Source organism: Rhea pennata, chromosome 5 (assembly GCF_028389875.1).
Source record: "Rhea pennata isolate bPtePen1 chromosome 5, bPtePen1.pri, whole genome shotgun sequence".
In the NCBI taxonomy this organism is placed as follows: Eukaryota; Metazoa; Chordata; class Aves; order Rheiformes; family Rheidae; genus Rhea; species Rhea pennata.
Window position 1 is genome coordinate 14195337 of NC_084667.1, and position 20178 is coordinate 14215514.

The 20178-nt window shown below is 41.7% G+C and overlaps 1 protein-coding gene across 6 annotated transcripts in view; it reads left to right on the forward strand.

Annotated features, from left to right (window-relative positions):
* The first annotated feature begins 243 nt into the window (after positions 1 to 243).
* The window catches only part of RGS6 (regulator of G protein signaling 6), a 287533-nt gene continuing 267598 nt past the window's right edge, over positions 244 to 20178 (forward strand). For 4 of the 6 annotated variants that reach the window (XM_062576773.1, XM_062576767.1, XM_062576774.1 and 1 more), the window contains exons 1-2: positions 244 to 582; positions 15847 to 15951. In XM_062576773.1, the coding sequence (XP_062432757.1) occupies positions 15868 to 15951 (84 nt within the window). In that variant the 5' untranslated portion in view covers positions 244 to 582; positions 15847 to 15867. Of the gene's footprint in view, positions 583 to 1478; positions 1630 to 15846; positions 15952 to 20178 lie in introns of all 6 variants that reach the window. The other 2 variants (XM_062576769.1, XM_062576768.1) reach the window with 2 other exon arrangements.

Below are 20178 nucleotides of genomic sequence, written 5' to 3' on the forward strand. Positions count from 1 at the left end.
ACGTTTCTTCCAACATTTGGCCCACGGAAGGCGGAGGAGGCCCCTCGCCTCTCCCCAGAGGTGCACGGTATCGCCCGGAGACCCCGCAGCTGCCGGGCGGAGGGCATCCCCCCGCGTGAGGGGCGGCGGGTGATCCGGGGAGGCTCAGCCACCGCGCCGAGCCACGCTCCCCCGCGGGCTGCCCGCAGCGGCCGCCCCGCGGGCCGGGCCGGGCCGGGGCCGCCCCCTGGGCCGGGCCGGGGCCGCCGCCCGCCCGCCCCGCCCGGTTCCCCCGTCCGTGCGGGGAGCGCGGCGGGCGCGGCAGGGAGCGGGGAAAGGAGGCGGCGGAGGATGTTGCCCGCGGCTCTCCGGCAGCAGCTTCGTCCTTTCCGTCTTTCCTGACTGCGCCTCGGCGCCTGCTGCAGCCTGGGGGACGCTGAGGAGAGCAAGAAATTTCGGAAGCGGCGCGGAGGAAGAGCCCGCGGGGAACTGCGAGTGCCTCTCGCGGCCCCCCCTCCCGCTGTACCATGATCCAGGCTCTTCCCTCCCTCTGAGGAGACTGCGAGGCAGAAGGGGGAATTCAGCAGGTCTGTGGTTGCTAAGGTAAATGGAGTTGGCCGCGCGCGGGTTTACGGGGGGCTCGCGGGCAGGTGTTGTTTTAAATCGCCTTTTTCCTCCGCTCCCCTTATGTATTTTAATTTCTACTGTGGAGCGGTGGCCGCGAGCCCCGCCGCGCCCCTCTGCCCCACGGGCTCCCCGCGGGGGCCGCTGCCCCGGCCCCGGGCCCGCTGCCCCGCGGCGGAGGGCGGCGCGGCGCGGCCGGCGGCTCCGGCGGCGGCGGCGGCTTGGGGCGGGGGGCTCGCTGCGGGGCCCCGCGGGGAGCCGGCCGCGAGGCTGCGCCAAGTCGCGGGGCGCTGCCCTTGCCTTGCAGCGCGGCCGGACCTGGCCCGCGTGCGCGGGGGGCGAGGGGGCGCGGAGGCGCCTGGGCTCCGGCCAGGCCCCGCGGGGCGCGGGGCGCTCTGTTCCTGGGGCCCGGCCGGGGGCTCCTGGGGCTGCGGGGTGCGCAGCTGCGCCCCAGGCACGCGGGGCAAGGCGTCACCGCGTCCAAGTGCGGAGCTCTTCGGGCCAGGCCTTTCTGAGGGGGGCCGGGGGGCCTGGGGAGTTAGGAAGAAGCGCAGGGGTAAAAGGTTTTGGAGAGGGAGCTGCTGCCCCGTGGGAAAATTTCTTGGAAACTGTTTTGCTTAGGTAGCACATGGCAAATAGTACACTTTCATTCCCTTGCAAAGTGCGTTTGCATGAAGACAGATCGGTATTTAAGAGGGAGGCTGCTAGGCACTCTTCTCCCAGAGCCTTAATCTCCTGTGACACTAAAAGCATCGCCTTAGTAACTCCCTGTGATAGCATAAATAGAGGAATAGGTTGCAGGGCCAACAAAAAGCTTCAAGTATTTTCTCTGAGGAAAATACAGAACTTACTTATTTCATATATCTAATATGCAGCCTCCTGTGCCATGCAGGCACAGCAGTAGTCAGGACTGCAGCTTCAAAGAGCTCAGCATGGACCGTGCCTCTGAGCTCCCCCATCTCGGCACAGGGCTGATCTCCCCGCTCGAAGCAGCTTGCTGAGGGCCGCTGGGACCAGGACAGCCCGGTAAGTCAGGGCTTGCTCAGTCTGAGCCCAAAGGGGCTTGCCGGAGTTGCATCCCACTTACAGCCTACGTACTACAAAGCTGTGTAACATTTCCCAATGCTTTCCTGAAATTAAAGGTTATGGACGTGCATAATTGCTCTTGGTTGCTTTTATTTATTATGCTAGCTGCCAGTATGTGGGGATGAGAGAGCAGGGAAATCCGTCTTTTGTAAATAAAACCATATTGTAAAGTTCTCCTTCACGCTGGCATGTTGTGCTATGTATCGGTGGCTTACCACCCCAAAAGAAGCTGCATTTTGCTTGTTTGTGTGCTTCTGTGGGGAGAGCTGTGAGTGCAAAAAGCACTTTGTGAAGGTATGGTGTTGTTTGTGATCGCTCATGAAACAACAGAGCAAAAGAGCTAATTCAAAGCTTTGGAGGTTTTATGCATCTGATGTCATCTTAAATATTCTCTAAGGTTGGTTTGGTTTCATTTTGAGGAGAGAAGCTGCATATATTTTCCTTCATCCATTTCTTTCATATTTTTATTGAATGTCAGATTTATCCTAATCTTGCAGATCTAAAGAACAAGCAATTATTTGCTGTGTGGCTATGATTCATGACACTTTCTCACCAGCAGATTGAATGCTTTCTCTATACTTCCTTGTAAATCTACTTTAAAAAGAGGTCAGATGTTGAAGAGCAGTTATTGACTCAGGGGCATCTGGTTACAAGCACAGAATAATAGTGTTCATTGCCTGAATGTCTGTGTTAAATGTTGAAGAAACTATTTAGACTCTGCCAATATTGACTTTATTTTTAGGTGAGCTGTTGCTTTTTCTGATGACCAGACTAATAGAATAATTAATAGTAAACATTCCAGTTTCCTTCCTTACGGGTTACAAGTGTGGTGGAATTGAAATAGCCCTTGTTTTTCCATTTTGAACTGTAGTAGTGATGGCAAACAACTGAAAGAGAAATGGTTATTTGCTACACATCTCACACTGAGATTGATCAATAATAGGAGCTTAAAAGGTGCTGTTTAGCCCATCTGACAAATTTTTCTGTTTTTCTCTTACTACCATGAAAGGCATAATAAGAAGTTGCGTATAGTCATTGCTGATGTTGCTTGCCCTGATTTTCTGTCTGGTCATTCTTGTGATGATGGTAGTGTGGATATCTGTTTTAATCAAAATAACAGCCGAGGAAAGGGGGAAAGCTTGTATCCTCTTAAAGCAGCTATTATCTTCTTGCTAGCTCCTTACAAGAAACTTCTAGCATGTATTTCTGGTGGATCCCACAGGTACGACAAAGGTGAGCAGAGCGCTGCTCATTCACAGGAGTAACTCTCCACACTGCTTAGTGTTTGTGAGGCAGCTGGGAGAAAAATTGAGTGAATGGGTTGGAAATGCCAGGATCTGTCATTGTCCTTTCCAGCAGCCAAGAAGGGGAGAAAAGGAGAGGGCAGTACTGTCCCAGCAGGCTGCAGCAAGCTAGCAGATGGCAGAGAAAGAGAAGATGCTGCTGTAAATGGAGTAGCAGGAAGATGAAATAGCTGCAGTGTGCCATCCCGATGCTGTGTGTAAGGATGTTGTGTTCGTCCATGGCAAAACATCTGAATCTTGCAGTGTCATAGCTTGGTCTTCATAATGGCACACAAGGGTGTAACATTATGAATAATTTTTACGGTCCTTGATACAATGTGTAGCAATGTGAGTCCCTGACTTTTCAGGAATGGGGGCTAACTAACCTGGAGGCTCTGTCTTGGGACAACCTTGATAGCTTAAACTCAGAAATCGGCATCAAACCCTACACTTGTATGTGCAACAAAAATAGCATTTACAGACCAGTGAGCCGTCAGTGAAAGCAGAGTGAGGGTGAGCTTTTTCTCCCATGCCCAACACTACAAATATGCAGTTTCTCCAGAGTAATCCATTGTCTGATTCAGTGTGATCGTCACCAAAGACTCTCCACTTGCTTTTCTGCAAACATACCTAGGCTCTGTGAAGGTGGTGGTGGTGGTGGGGTCAAATGAACAAAGAGCTCCACAACATTGAGCAGCTCTGGACTGTTTTAGAGTGCAAACAGTCCATCCAGTTTTCAGAACTGAAATAATTCTAGTTCCTCGTGAGACTTGTCTCAGCCTGCATTATTATATGCAGTTATTATATTATATAATAATGCAGACTGCATTACTGTAAGTGTCAATTCATACCACAGTTTCCTAATTACAAAGGAAACAGGTACTAGAAGAATATTTTGTTGATGATTTGGAAAGGTGTTGTTTCTTCATGTCAGTCTTTGAACTGCTGTCCCTAGTACGTCATAAGAAAGCTCAGTGCATTTGAAGTACCGCATGAGATGTAAAATAGATACTATGGCCACATGTCGTCACTGAAGATGCAGTAAGTAGTACATTTAGTCCTGACACTTGTTGCTCTCTCTGCACGTTAGAGGAAAGCTAACCAGGGAAAGGAGATATCCTGGCAAAGCACGTTTCAGAAACATTTAGGTGCCTAGAGGTGGTGGCAGGGATCTTCTTGGGTTTTCAGAAGCATCCTGACAAGTTGGTCACTTAGTTCCCATGGAGTTACATGTCTGACTTCTTGGGGCTACAAAACGCCTTTTTGCATCTTTAAGCACTTAAGTGTAGTTGATCATCTGTCTTCATATTCCAAACTAAATTTTGCATACTCTGATGTTTCTTCTGTGAATTTCTGCTTCCACCCTTCATCTCTTAACCTTCTGTGTAGTGACCCTGTGTACGGTTGAAGTAGAGCCAAGCTGTGTCCTTGAGGTGGCTGTGTTATCGGGTTTTTGAGGTAACTAGAATGCAAGCAGTCTGAAGCACCTTGAAAAATCTGGTGTATCTTCATACTCTTCAAAGAGGTAACAGTAGATGTATTGTGGAGGGTTCTAGACTTTTGATTACCATTTTCTTTTAATGATGTAACTACTTTTTAAGTCTTTAAAGGATATTAATATTAGGGAATCCACAATGATTTCTTAATCTATGTCAATTTTATCATGAGAAGACTGTTTTCCATTAATTCAGTTACCATTTCTAGGTGGATTAATAGGTAACTAGGGAACGAACTGACTTTTGCAGGTGTGCTTTGTGAAAAGGAGCAAGCAATTTGGATTTTCTTCATTGGTTGACAAACTTGGAAAGACCGTGGAGTTGAGAGAAACTGCTGCTACCAGCTTGCATTGCATCAGAGCCATGGTTATTTTTTTTTAATGTCTCTGTTGATGGCAAAGAGTGTGGAGAAAGAGAGCGAGGGAGGCAGATTAAAAGTTCAGTGAGCAATAAGGTTCTGACACTTTGATGTCCCAGGAGCTTGGCATTATCGTGCTGGAAACAACTTGCTGTTCCTTCATTCAGCAGCAGGAAAATAAGGCACAGGTACTTCACTTAGCCTGTCTGGGGGTGGTGGGGACCTTGAAGTATTTAGGCAGTGAAGAGCAACTCATGTTATATTTTTGCCAGGAATCCTCAATTGAAGGGAATCACAAATAAGTGATTTGGGATATTTCTTCTTTTTTTACTGTACTTACAGAGCCTGGCATCAGTGATGAGAGGTTCACAGGGTGGTTAAAAGCTCCTCAGACTGATTAATACAGACCTGCAGTGCTGTGGGGATATGTGTGTTGAGCAAATAGTAACTAGATGGTTTGACAGTTAGGCTTTGTACATTCAATTTATTGTTCTGTCATCCATTATGTAAGTGTGGGGAAGTCACTTAACTCCCTTATGATTTATTTTAATGTTTTGTGAAAGAAAATAATATTTGCTTCTGCCACAGATGAGCAACTAGTTATAGATTATGCCTTCACTAGTGTAACCGCAGTCTGACATAGACACATACTAGCTTGAATAAAGGATTTGTCTTTTTAGGAGTATTTCTAGTGTAATAGCAGTAGTCGTAAAATCTAGTAGTATTTATAATGCACGCCAGATGTATTGGTATTTAAAGCAGCCCAACTATAGTGGTGTAGAGTTCAGGATAGCCTAACCACCGCAGGGGCTTTTGTGGAGTGTGCTGAACTGTACGTGCGTGTGAACTTCAGCGAGCTAATTCAGAAGTGGCTTAGATGCTTTTCAGATTGTAATCGCTGAAGTGATTTGCCCTTTATTTGCATCTGTAAAACTTTTAAGCAGCTGAAATAAACAGCAGGTGTAAAATCATAGTTTACTGTATAGTGTCCTCGAAGTAGGTGGAATGCTACCGGGTCTGTTCGTTTGCACCAGGGGTATTACATGGTCCCAAATCTTCAAAAACCATCTCTGCTGTTACATCTCTGCTGTAAACTTCCCATTTTATTTGATTGCAAGGTACTTGCAGTTTTCCATCCTTTTGAGAATGAACAAGCAGCAAGAACTCTAAACGCTTTGGTATCTTTTAAATGAGACTGTGCAGTCACTGATCAAGGCAGTGGTGGATTGGTTGTTTTATCAACTTGCGTTAGAGTATTGGAAGGAAATTTAGCAAGCTCCATTTGGCACAGAGAGTTTATATAGAGTAATTCTGGAGTCTAACAGGTACTGAGACCTATATTTTCTTATTTTAATATTTTGATCTTCTTGTCAATTCTTATTAGAGCATCCATTAGTTTGTGCCTTTTCTCATTCAGTTTTTTTTGAATCAATTTTCTTCAGCTCTTCTTAAGTGTAAAGTAGAAAATGTAGTCCATCCATCAGAAGTAGTTTGCTACATTTGCAATTAATATTTTTCACGGTGCACAAAGTACAAGGCACACTCAGACAATGAAATCTGTATTTTCTTCATCAGTGTATTTGATGGACCAGCTTCCAGAGCAGGATGCTCCTAGAACACCTTGTCCAATGCAAGGGAGATGGCTTTCCAAAGAGGGATTTATACTGGAGAAAGGATTAGAAGTCAACCCTCAGACTATATCATCAGAGCAGTTACTCATCTCATTTTCCACAGGGAGTGGTTTTGGCTAGTAAGTTGGCGTTTTTGCAAAACAATAAAATACAACTTCAGGTCTCTCCTTTGCAGATACTCCTTGCAGGCAGATAGCACTTCATAAATACTGCGGTTTGGGATTACCAGTTCAGATGAAATTTAAGGTAGGGTTGTAGCTATCTCTTTGCATTTCTAAGTTCATATAACACTGACATTTATTTCAGTCAAACATTCAGCATATCTTTGCTGTTACATTCTCTTTAGTTATCCCTGGTAATAGTCTGTTGGCACAGAGTCTTGCTGAGAGCTCTTGCTGTTTGTTCTGAATTCTTGGGAAGATGGCTGGATATATTACAGCCAATTTCTTCTGTGATGTATCATCATTCTGACCCATTACAACAAAAGTAAATTTGGTACGTAAATACACATTCTAAAAATTGATTTCATAAGGGAAAAATCTGCTTTGTTAGTAAGCAATTTGTGTATCAATATTCACTACCAACCATCCCCATTTCATTTTTATTTTGATTGGCTTGTTGTCCTTTTTTACCTGCTGACAAATAATAGATTGAAAACATTGAAAATGGGAAAAGTCTTCTTTTTAAGCAATAGTTCCAGTGCACCATGGGTGGACAGAAGATAAAACAGGTAGTGGTCTTACATTCAAATTTTTTTTTTTTTTTTTTTTTTTAAGGCTTACTAGTTCATAGTCAGGGATCATGGGCTCTCATCAGTGTAAGATGCTGGGAAAGCTACTTTAACTTGTTTTCAACCCGTTGATTTATGGAATTTATTTGGCTGTAGAAAGTGTTTTCAGCATTCTAAAAATAGTTGCAGATTTCAAAATACTGTATAGATGTAGGCTCAAGATTGGATGTGGCTTCCTGGGGAAAGTCCATAATCTCTGGTGAGTAATCAAGGAGCAGCATGATCATCTCCCGGGTAACTGAGACAGGTCACAGGTGAGTAACATTGCTGGGATAACTGGAACTGTTGTTCCTGTTCTGACATGTTCAAAACTTACTGCTAGTGTCATTCATTATACAGTTATGTGACAAGGTGAGTACCACCACATTTATCACAGATGTAGTGAAAAAGAGCTCTAGACCACAGAGAGGAGCCCTTTTGGAGGTGTTTTGAGGCCTTGGGGCTTCATGGTTAGCAATGTTCTGTCTAGACCACCACACATTGAATGTTTTCCTCATTTAGTGAAGCATATATGTAATTGAGGACAGGCGGTGTTTGGAGAAGAGAATGTGTAGAAACCAGCTGCTCACGTTACGTTACACAGAGGACTGGATTTAAACTTACAGGCTATGTCTGTATGTGGGAGGTCACGTGACTTAAATGGTCTCGTGTCCCAGGGCTTGCTCCCTCTGAAATAGATGTCTGTGTCCACACTGCATATACTTGACTGGGGGTTTCCTCTGGGTACCACATGGTATCTCTGTGGCCTGGAGATATAATGATCATTACATGCCTTTTTTTTTTTTTTTTCCAATTATAGCATTTTAAAAATGTGAGATTGTCTTGCAATCTACCCAAACGATGAGGTTATGCATTGCGTGACCTGGGACGCAATGTGAGGGTGTTTGAGGTTGCAGAACCAATTAGGACACTACTGGATGTGTGGATAAGATAGAGGGGACCAAATCTTGTATAAGCTTATTCATACTGACTCTTGGGAGTAATCATAGGAGAGAACTGGGTCCCCAGACCTTTGCCCAGATACCAATTTGAAGACAGACGACTGGAGCTCTGCAGAGGAGAGCCAGGGAGCAAGCAAACAACTAAGCGGTGTGGATGATGAGGAGCTCTGAGCTTGCCCTCTGCCCAATGCTGTATAGAAATGTGAACATACCCTTAAGAACACAGCAAGACGTCTTGAGGCAAGCTTTTCACAAGAAGCACTTAAAAGTTACCCGCATGTAAGAGACTTCACCTTGAGGAAAAGTTTGTAAGGGTAGTAGAAATTGGATATCCCAGTCTCCATCAGGATCCCAGTATCCTTAAAAGAGACCAAAAAGGGAGTGGCCCAGAACTGGGTCTGTTCTTCCCACTCTGGCGTGCAGATGCAAAAGAGTCTCTGCCATTTCCATGCCTAGGTGTGTGCTCTTCTTTCCTCCTGCCCCATGGCATGGTCAGAAAAGTGGTGAACTGCCAGTAGTTTATCACTGTGAGCTGGAACATCAGAAAGAGAAGGAATGGATTTCTCGAGAATCAATGAATTTTCCTACTATAAAATGAAACTGCTTTCTCATAAACAAAGGGGAAGTCATTTGGCAAAACATCTAATATTAAGTGCACTTGCGGGAAATATTTATACTTTGTTCCTTATAAACAAAAGCAGACTGAATATGTTGATAGTACAGCAATGTTCAGCACATGCACCTTGCAAGGAGAGGCAGAAAGTCCAGGGATAATCTTCCACTGAGAAAATGTTTTCAGACTAACTTCCTTCAGTTGCAACTTGACCAAAATAGTTAGTGGGAGGATTTTTATAAGCTTCAGGAACTGTACTTTGGATCGGAGCTAAACTCCTTTTCCTGCAGCAGTGGTGTCTGGAGCTCCAAGTGACCTGTCACTGCTGGTTGTGATGTGGCTCCCTACGCATGTGTCCCCAGTCCCTGTTTCACTGTCACTTACATCCTCCTGAGCACTTGTTTCAGGAGGGGAACGCACTTGCAGGATCTTGTTTTGCAGAGGGCAGTGTGTGATACCCAACTTTTGCTTTCCTTGCCTGTGAGGGTGCTGGATGGGAGAGCTGAGTTCCTACCTCTGTGCCAGTGTTTCAGGCTGATTCAGGCAGACATTGTATCATTCACATTTGGTTTCTGTTTGGGAAGTCATTTCAGTAGTCATACGGGTTTAGAAAATTACTTTTGAAAGCAGAGTAGAGGGGAATTCAGCGATCTTATGTCTAAGCCACACCAGGGAAACCTAGACTGCATAGCCCAGGTCAGCCCCGAGCATCCTCTGATTGACGTATTTGCTTTGGTACAAGAGGGGATATTCACAATATGGTCTATGTTGAGCTCTAGTATACACACCTTGCTTGGCATGCCTAGATTCCAGCTAAATAAAGTAATAGTTACCTAGAAGAAGAATGTGGAAAGGTCTAATTTTCTTCCCAAAGCAATTCTAGAGAGAATTTGGTAGTGGCCATGTGAACTATCAATTTAATATTAATGGAGACTAATTGAATTAAAATTAACTGATTATTTGTTCCTGTCTCTTCCCACCTGTCATTTTAATAACATGATATACTGGATCTAAATATTCTTGCAAACCAGACAGAGAATTTTCCTATTAGAAAATTATCAGTTCAGCAAGACATGCAGTTCTATGAATTCTCAGGCTTGTAGTCTAGATGTGTTTTACTAATTAGAATGAAGCTAGCTAGATATTAATGCCATGAAACTTTTTTTTCACTCATTGCATGCTAAAGCTGCAAGTCTCTCGTGTTTTGACCTTGGCACTACATGTCAATGCAAAGCTCTTGAAATTAATTCTATAGGACAAAGGTAATTTCCATTTATTGTCACCCAGAATTGTATTTCAACTGAGCAATGCTGACTGATAGTTACATGGGGATTTGCGTAGTAGATTCTGTTTTCTTGGTTTAAATTTGTGCTTATTACTTGGGCAGGCTTTCGCATTTTAACCCCGACATGCTAGAAATGCTCAGTGCTTTAAATTTTGTGTATTAATTTTACAAATAGTTTATTAAAACACAAGGTATGAAGCCAAATATCACCCTGCATTGGTTTGTTAAACCTAAGTGGTATTTTCAAAAAAAAAGTTGGTTTTGCAGAATTTTTCCTAACTTTGCCTCTTTTCCTTGTATCTTACCTCCAAAGCCCAGTTTATAAGGAGTCTTAGGTGAGATAATTTCTATGAAGCACATGGAGTTTTGTGCCTTTGAAATAGCTTTCTTGCAGGAGTCTTGTTTACAATAGGCTTTTCTTACGGTAGTCAAGGTGTTTTAGAACATTAATGGAAAGCTATTAATATACTGCTTAGCTGTTATGACTGAATTTGCGTATACATAGAGATTAAATATGTATTGAAGCATGAAAATGCATAAGTGTTTATGCAAGATAATGTCAAGGATGTTGTCTCTGGACTTATGTTATTAAGCTTCAGAATGAGAAATTGGAAAGAGGTGAGCTCTGAATGAACTTTTTTGATTTTTGAACCATTATTTTTATATTGGCCATTCCAGTTTAGAGTTTATTGATCCTTTTGTAATATACAGGAACTATATGTCTTTACAGATTCTCTTCATTTTGGGGAGGTAGGGGGGAATGTATTTGAGGAGCCCTGATCAAACTGGCGAGAAATAAAGCTTGCTGTGATTCAGTGCATATTGTTAACAGCTGTCTGTCTAGTCTAGTGTGAATATATTTCTCAGGAAAAAGTGGAATGACTTGTAAGCACGTGTCAAATGTACCTTCTCTTTTAGCGTCTGTGTCTCTATTTTTCTGGATGTCTTAGTTTAAGGCTTCAGGGGCTATCTTATCCATGAGGTGTTGAAGACTGATGTTTTGCTCCTTGTGTGTGACAGAGAGAACAGTTAGAGCAAGTAGTTTTATATTTTTATCATTTTTGCTGCAGAGGGTTTTGGTTCACTGCAAGCATGGCTATTGTCAGAAAAGTAGCCATGGGAAAATAGCTTAACCTAAGAGTGGAAGTTGGGGACCATTTATTTCATTTATTTTTTAAAGTTCTGCGTATGTATTTAGACTGGTGTGTGGAAGCGTGCTGGTATGTGTTAGCCACTGATAATGGGGTAAACTGCCTGTAGGAGTAAGGCGCTGCCAGGACTGTCTTGGTGGCATCTGGTCAGGCCCTTAACTGGAGCCTGTGCATGAGTACTTTAAAATTGTAAAATCTGAAGTCTAAATAAAATACCTGTTTTCACCCTTTACAGCCCCCTAGAACTGAAGAGGCTGCATAAGAATGAGTCAGATTCGTTTCTGGTTAATGCATCACAAGACATTTAGAAAGGCTCAGAGGGCAGACTCCTCTTTACCTGTGCAGGGATGTCCAAGGTTGACTTTCTGCTTGTATCTTGAGCAAGTAGGCTGACAGTGCAGGGGGAAAAATCATGTAGAAAGAGTAGATTTCAATAGGATTCCTCAGAACAATTAGTTGTGGCATTCTTAAGTGCCAGGCTACATTTTTCCTCCCCCTTTCCCCCCTCCCCCTTACACTTTCACTATATAGTCAACCAATAATATCTTAAAATTCTGTCTGGAAGAAAGGGGAGCCTACTCTGACTGGGGTAGTTGTTAAGACTGGGAAAGTGTTGTATTTTTTCTGCCTGAGTTAGCCTTGGGGCTCTGTTGAACAGACTTCCTAGAAGGTTGCCAGATTTAATGTTGGTATTTGAATTTAGGACAGATGTTCACTAGGGATTGTAATGAAACCACTAACTGGCTACTCACAAACCATCATATGGCTTAAGATATTTCTGGTAGAGTCATCACCTGTGTTGGCTGGATGAAGACAGACAAGGTAGAAGTGAATAGCTCATGTGCTGTTATCTGTTCCTTTAGTCATCCTTTCTTTAATTCTGCTCTTTTAGGATATATAATAGGGGATGGGAAAATATATGGATGGGAAGAATAAACACTTAATCCACCAAAACAGTACAATGAATGCCAAGTTCAATTTCTGCCAAGGCTTTGTTTCCTTTCTTCTTGTTGCCTCTCCCATACTTGGTGTAATTAATTAACGTCTAATCTTTATTGAACCTGGATGTCAGATATATCACTGTATTCTGCTACTACTTCAGCACTGGGCATTTGAACGTCAGATTTTTTTTTTCTTGTTGCACAGAAGCCAAGGAAAATGGTTGTGTTTAAGGAACACAACCACTGTAATTGGAAGATATTTTAAATGGTCACGTGTACTATCCTAGTGTGTTATTTGTTTATTTGGCAGCATACTTTGTCAAAGTGCAGTGAATTATCAAGCATAGACTTTGTGATGTAGTCTAAATTACTATCGGTTGGGCTTCTGTATCTTATATGTAAACAAATTTAGAGGTCTTTTAAATAAAGCAGTCAACCATTCTGGTTTGCAAGTCTGTTGTAATCTTCTGTAATAATATTATAATTGCTACTGAAGTGGGCATCACAAACTAGAAAGGACACCCTGTAATTTTTCAGATGCATTCACAGAAATTATGTTTGAGTCACATAGGAAGAACTGAACAGAGCATCATACAGAAGAACAGATTTCTTTAAGTTGTGTTGGTAGTAGGAGGGAAGGAGGATGCTTATTGTCTTGAAAGAAGTAATTGAATAACACTAACTGAAATGTATGGATTTACTTGGAAATAACCCCCCCCACACACACACACGCTTTTTGTGCTGGCCAAAAAATAATATCAGAACCCTTTAGTTAATAAAGCAGTACTTGAAAGTCCCCATCTGACCTGCATAGTTGCAAGTGCAGGATATTAACATAGTACCGTGAAAGACTTTTATGTGAGCAGTCTTGTTTTCCTGTTCACACTGGGTAGCCTGTATCGTTGCCACCGGGGGTCTGTGCTCTCTTTTCCTTCCCCTGGTGATCCGTGTCCCAGTCAAAGATGAAGTGATACTTGCTTGAAAGTATGTTGATACTGCTGTTTAATTAGAAGCATTGCTGCTGCCTGAATGGCCTTTAGCCTGCGTTCGTTGAGTGTGAAGTCAATGCTGCAGTCTCCAGGCTAGTAGCGGGGATATCTGAGAACTGGCTTGAACCCAGTCTTTAGCACGGCAGGAGTGCAGAGAGGCAGTCAGCGTCGCCGGGCGCCTCGCGTCGTGCGGTGTGCGTTTCTGAATACGATAAAAAGCACAGATGTAGTGGGACTTCATACGGACCCAGCACTGCTGTGCTTTTCATCTTGAAGAACCAGGAGCATGCCCAGGTTTTCTCTCTCGTTTTCTCTGTGTGTTTTTTTTTATATTCTAGCAAGAAAAAAAAATCTAATAAAGGACTTTGTGCATAAAAGAAGCAATCTAAAGGAAATGAAAGCAACTTTGGAAACTGTCAAAGCCCTGATAATTCCCTGAGAGTCCCTAGGCACCACTGAGGCCCTGCTCTGCCCAAGGAGGTCTGTGCCTGACCCTTCTCTTGGGTGGACCTCTGGCCTATGCACAGGCCTTGTCTCCAGCCCAGGCTGAAGGTGATTTCCCTGCCTTCTGAACAGGATCATTTTTATTAATTACCATTTGTAAATATTTGGAGGTAGTCTGTGCTTCCCTTGATTCACCATCAGCTGTGTGAAAACCGCTCTTGTGTATGGTACAAGATGTTTTTGTGTTGTTGCACTGGGGTAGATGAAAAGCTTCAGGATATGCTATGGGAGAAATCCTGAAGTATCAGGGAAGATCAAGTGAGTTTACAGAGCGTAACAACAACGGAACAAGTTGTAAATGTGAACATTCAGAGCGAATAATGAAACGAGCGCGGGGCACAGCTGAGTAATGCTGCAGGAGGCGTTTTGACTGGAAATTGGAAATTTTTCTTTAAAGAGCCGTTCTCAATTAAATATTAATTTTATATATATAAAAGGAAAACAAAATCTGAGATGTAATGTGTTGGGGTAAACATGATCTTATGTACTACAGGTAAAGCTGAAAGTTGGATGACTTGAAATACACTCTCAGCTCTGCCTTGTATCAGAAAGTTTTACTCAGAAGTGCTGTGAAAATGCACTTCTGCTTAAATCATTCAATATGCTGTAATTCTAAAGTGCTTTACCCTTCACCATTTGTGCTATTTTAAATTTTTGTATCTGATCCTTTTGCTTAGAGAAATTAGTCCGTTTCCTTTTTAGCTCATGACTTTGCACAACGGTGCAATGTTTGGGCTTCCAGAAAGACATGAGAATAATTTAGAAAAATGTTAATTGAAATTAAAATTATTTGATGACCTTTAAATATAAAATATTGTGTCTAAATTGATCTGAACATCCCTTTGAAAAATGGTCTAGGTAATGTTTGATTTGAGCTGGAATTGTATTACTGAATTACAAAACCTATGTGTTTACGCATTTGTGTGTATATTCATGTATGTGCATATATGCTTTATAAAAGAGAGAAATGAAGGAATCTGGACATCAGTTGACATCAGTTATTCATCCTTGAGCCCTCTGTTATGTCTTGATTTCGCATAAAGAGGTATCTCAGCTGCTTCCAGCTTCTTTGGAGGATGCAATGTCACAGTGGCATTTTCGCTGCTGGGAGAAGACAGAGCTGGGATGTGATACCCTTGTCCAGTTCTGGTGCTTGTCTGGTCCTTGGGAGATGATAACTGACAGCTAGAATGATTTGGGGCTATATTATACACATAGTTATAAACAATATATGTATATTACCCTAAGGCACTTGGTCTCCTGCAGGAATATGAAAAGCGAATGAAGAAAGAAATAGAAAAGCCTCTTCTTTCTTCCTTGAATAAGGAAAGTGGTTGGAAGTCAAATGGTTTTTTAGGAATGTGTCTGTAGATAATGCATCTCTCTGTGTGAACATATTTTGACTTTTTGGGGGTCTCAAATTTTAATAAAATATTTTGAGATGCAAAATTTCAATACTTTAAAAGTAGAAGAAATTCTGTTTCTCAAACAGCTCTAATACTGGGGTCTGTTAGAGTCTGTGGCACTTCTTTGGCTATATGACATGATTCCACAACATCTAATCTAAGGTGTAACTTGTCTCCTCCTCCTTCAGAGGAAATGAAACACTGAGCATTCAAAACAGTGCCCAGTGCGAACCTGCATCCACATTCATAGGTTAGTTCATAATTCGGAGTAGGCTTCTATCTACCTTTGGTGCAAATGGCAATGTACATGACAACCTGTTGCACATACTGGTTTCATTGAGATTTAACTCACTATTAAAGCAAGCTGTTTCTCCTCTTTTGGCTTCTGTGTCTAGCACATAAAAAGCTCCCATAAAGATCTGAGCCATTTGTGCCTTAGAATGAGGAAAGAAAGTGTGCAGAGTATTAGTCTGCCTTTCGTTTGAAAGGGGAGGAGAAGCGTGTGTTTGTGTACTCAAACCACAATCATACACAACTAAATGTTTCTCACTCTTTGAGCATCATGCTTTAGAGAAGTAAGATCCAAGCATTTTACAATCAGACAAAAATTGAGGTATCTTTCCCATGTATGCAATAAAATCCCGCATCAGATAAAGTCCAGAGCGTGGTTTCCTCCGTATCTTCCTCTTCTGTTTGTCTGCGTTAGTTGTGCCTTGCCACACTCGTCTGCAGCCTGGAGTGACACTGATTTCTACTCCCATCCTTGCAGGCTGAGCAGCGAGAGGTGAACATGGCCCAGGCGTCCGGTGATCAAAGTAACGTGGAAACTGCTGACCCAGAGGAGAGTTCTCCAAATATGATTGTCTACAGAAAGGTAGGGATTTGGATCTGTTTATGAAAAGCGGTTAGTATTTTGTCTTCTGCTTGTAAAAGGAAGCATCACTCCTGGGGGAGTCAAAGGTATCTTTTAGTCTATTTGAATAGGCCGTTGAAATATTTTTCAGGAAAGTAGAAATTTTACTCTAACATTTGAAGGCTTGCAAGATTTTTTTTTTCTGTTTAGTGGGAGCATTTAAGCCTGCTAATATAAAATATTTGATGTCAGACTAAGAATGGTATAACTTGAAATTTATAAAGCATTGTGGACAGTTGTAATGCAGCTTTTTCTTAGTTACCTTTCAAATTTACTAAGACTGATGAAAATAATTGTACATACTTTACAGGCTTTATCACACTAAGCGTAAAGCATTGTTTCTTTGCAGGTAGTTGTTATTATTCAATATTATATTGTTCTAATTAAATAACAGAACCTTATACCATGATAAAATGTTTAATTCTAAAGTATTTTGGCAGTAGTATTGCAATCTTTTAACCCATTTGTTAAGGCATTGTTTTACCCTGGAGTAGGTAATTCTGTTATCTAAGAAATTCAGGCTCTTTATAATTTAATAAAATCATGTGAATATTTTTTACTTAACTCATGAAACATTCCTTATGTAGGATGCAAAAGTGCTGTATAGTTCTGACAAGAAAAAAATTTCTTGCCTAGCTCGAATAAGCTACCATTTTGTTAATTCTACTATGACAACTAGAATGCTAGCTCAAATCAGGTTTTCCTTATGTAGTAAAATCCTGGGCAAGATATATATTTTTAGTCATTTTTACACCTTACAAAATAGCTATAAATAAGTAAAATGTGTTAAAATGTAAACCATGATACCATTTTCTGCTTGCGTGATTGCAATCCTGATGACTTTCATATACTGAGAAAATAATTTAGGTGTCATATAGAGCATGAGTTCCTTAAAGTGTTGCTTTTTGATAATACGCTTTTGGTTTAGTTGTTGCATATTTGATTTAGAACCTGGAATTGTTAACATGATAAAACTTTCCGGGTAATGTGTAGGCTTGTTTGTTTTGAATGTGTTATGAACACACTTTGGCTGCTAATTTAGAGGTAGCGGTAGTAGGTTAGTCAGGCTTATCTTTTTGGACCCTGTGCCCTGAGAGGTCCAATACTAGCAGATTGAACCTAATATCGGACATAAAAGAAGTTTCTGTTTGTGTCATCTAGAATTGGGGTATTAAAGTTGTGGTTCTGCAGAGGTCACTTATCTGTTTTGGTAACCTTATTTTATATTTGAATATGCCTTGTTTTTTGTTCATCTCCTGGCATTTGTACTTAAGGATTTTTTCATTACTTTCCTGTTACTGTTTCATTATCATCACTTTAGAATAACCTTTGCGAGTTTTGCAGGATTAATGGGGAACATGCTCATGCCATTTGCTTCATCTCTCCTTACTGATTTTCCTCAAATGTCAGTGTTGCCAACCCTTATGAACATAGTCATCTGTAAGAATACATAGTTACCTTTTAGAATAGCATGCCCAATGCATCATTCAATAGTACTGGAATTTCTGTATTAAGTTAATGTGTGTCTGTCAATTTTGTTCCTGTTGAGTGTTTTTGTTGTATTTATAAAGGCTTAGTATCAGCTGCTCTTCAGTCAGTTTATTTCTACTAGTGACTGACTTTCTGAGCCTCATTTAGTGTTTAATGTTAGTTATATATATTATACATCAATTATTATGTTCTCCAGAGCTGAGAAATTTGTATGTAAAATCTGAGAAAAAATTCTATTCTTTTGATTATGTCTCCTCTCTCCAAATCAGTATTTATCTCTGCAGCTCCTCTCATTTTCTTTCAAATGGCTTGATTACCAGTAATGAATGAGGAAAACACTGGACTCACTGAAATATAAAACACACAGTCTGCCAGCATACCGTATGGTGTCAGTTGATGTTAGCTGTTTTGTAGTAAAAGAAAAGGTATATTTCCTGGTCCGTACAACAAGAATTGTGAGATGTAACTCTTGGTCCCCAAAGTAAGAGGAAAAAAAGCTCGACGTCCTACTGTTCTGGAAGACAAATAACTTAAAAACACATCTTTGACTGGATAAGGTGGCTTTTGATTACCCACTTAGAAAAGTAATTTCCCTCAAAAAGAAAAGATTCTTGTTTGCAAAGACGTGATTGCAGTCACTGGACTTCAGGTGTCTATATGTGAATTAGTGAGGGCAGATATACCCGTTAAGGTCGGTAGTGTTCAGGGTGTGATTTACCTAACCTTGCATGGTCAGCTGCAGGAGCTATACTGACCAGGCTTCCATGGGCTATAATGCATGCCTTGACATCTAGCTATCAGGTAGCTGTGGTGGTGGACACCTATTATTAAGTGAGCTGCATCCCACTCGGAGTATTTGTGCTTTCTTTCATCTCTCCACGTGTCTCAGTATGTAGCCCTGAGCTCTAAGATGGTGAGATGGTTATGGGCAGCACTGCAGTGAGGGCCTGCTGCCACTTACCTTGTTGTGTGGCATATTGATATCCAATGACAAATCTAATTGTGCTCTGGAAAACGCATTGTCGTTCAAGTACTGCTCTGCGAGTAATAAGGAGGAACATTGTTTTCTTTTAATTGGTCTGGCCGCATATGGAGAAGATGCTGGTTTTGTTTTGGCTGGGATTATCCCTGGTAGAGTGGTAGGCAGAGGACTGTTTGCAATGCAGTTTGATCTCCTAGCCCCCTTTTCGTGGGAGCAGATACTATCAATACTATCAATACACAAAGGCTTCTGCAGAAGTGAGCATCCTCGCTTCTGTCTGTGAGTGATGTGAGGCTGCTGCAGCAAGAAAGGAAAAATGCAAAAACAAAAAAAAAGAGAGAGAGAAAAGAAAAAATAGGAGAGCACTCCAAGCAAACAGTGACGGAAAATATCAATTGATTTTTAAATGCCTGTCACTTTCCCTTGAAACCCAGCCACTGTTGATTGCCTTCCTGGCTTCCATGTACTGTTTACTGTGTCCCAGGGGCCCTTTGGCTCATCGTCCTGATAATCCAGGGTCTGAAAGTTCACCTTCTGCAGACTGTATCAAAAGAGGAGTTGTTTGTTGACATCTTGATACCTTCTGGCACCAGCAAAGAATACAAACTTATGTGACTTATTAGCCAAAAAATTTGGCACATCAAATCTTCTTAGAGAGAAGACTGTGGAAAACTGTCATGTCATTGAAATGGTAGAAAAAGCTAATATTTAGGCTTTGACTAAGTAAGGGCTGAAAATACCAATAAGAACGAACTGTTTAGGAGTTTATGGGAACTGTAACAAGGAGTCTTAGTGTGAAAACACAGAGATGAGGATCTGGACTGAAGAAAAAGAAATGTTTGTTCCTGAGGAAAATCTCTCAGCATGGAGAAGAGTCGACAAACTTTACTGTTTGAGGTTAGAACCAGTTTGAGCCATACTCTGAGGACTATTCCTCAGGCACCAGTCCCGTATTGTCAAGAAAATGACCTGCATTACCTGATGGTACATTTTTATCTCTGTAGCTAAATTTTGTCAGCCTGATCTGCTATTTTGGTCAGCAGTTACTGGGTTAAATTTTGAATTTTTATGGTTATTCATCATAAATCTTATAAGCAAGCAAGAAAATCTAATCTCAAAAGTCAATTACTGTTATTAGTAAGTGTAATATGAATCTGCAGCTGCCACAAGACACTCAGAAAAATCTGAATTGCCTGCTACCTTCAGTGCTTAGCAGCCTTGTTCTCTTTTTAAATGCTACTGGCTTATGGCCATCATTAGAATCATTAAAAAAGCTCCAAACTTTACATTAGGAGCTTCTGCTCTAGGCAGAGCTCCACGAGCTTCCACTCGTGGCAGATACCCAGAGTTTTGCTATGAAAATGAGTCCAAATTGGTGATGAGGGGAGAAATGGGAGGGAGAATCGAGTAGCATTGCCAAGAACACTGACTATAGGATAAAACTGATTTTGGGATAGATCTAGGTAAGCTTCTGAACAATACTGTCTGACATGTTTCTTGCAAAAGTAGAAATTAAATGCTGTAAGCCAGAGGTCTTTCTAGTTTTATGTTTGTACCTTTGTCAGGTTCCCTTGAGTGGGGACCATCTAAAATACCCGCAAGCACCTTTTCATGCAATAGCAAGCAAGTTGCACTGCTGAAGTGTGACGCACATAGGTGCTCTTAAGCCAAGCTGGTGCCACTGACCTTTGCTGTAGTTGTCACGTGAATTTTTG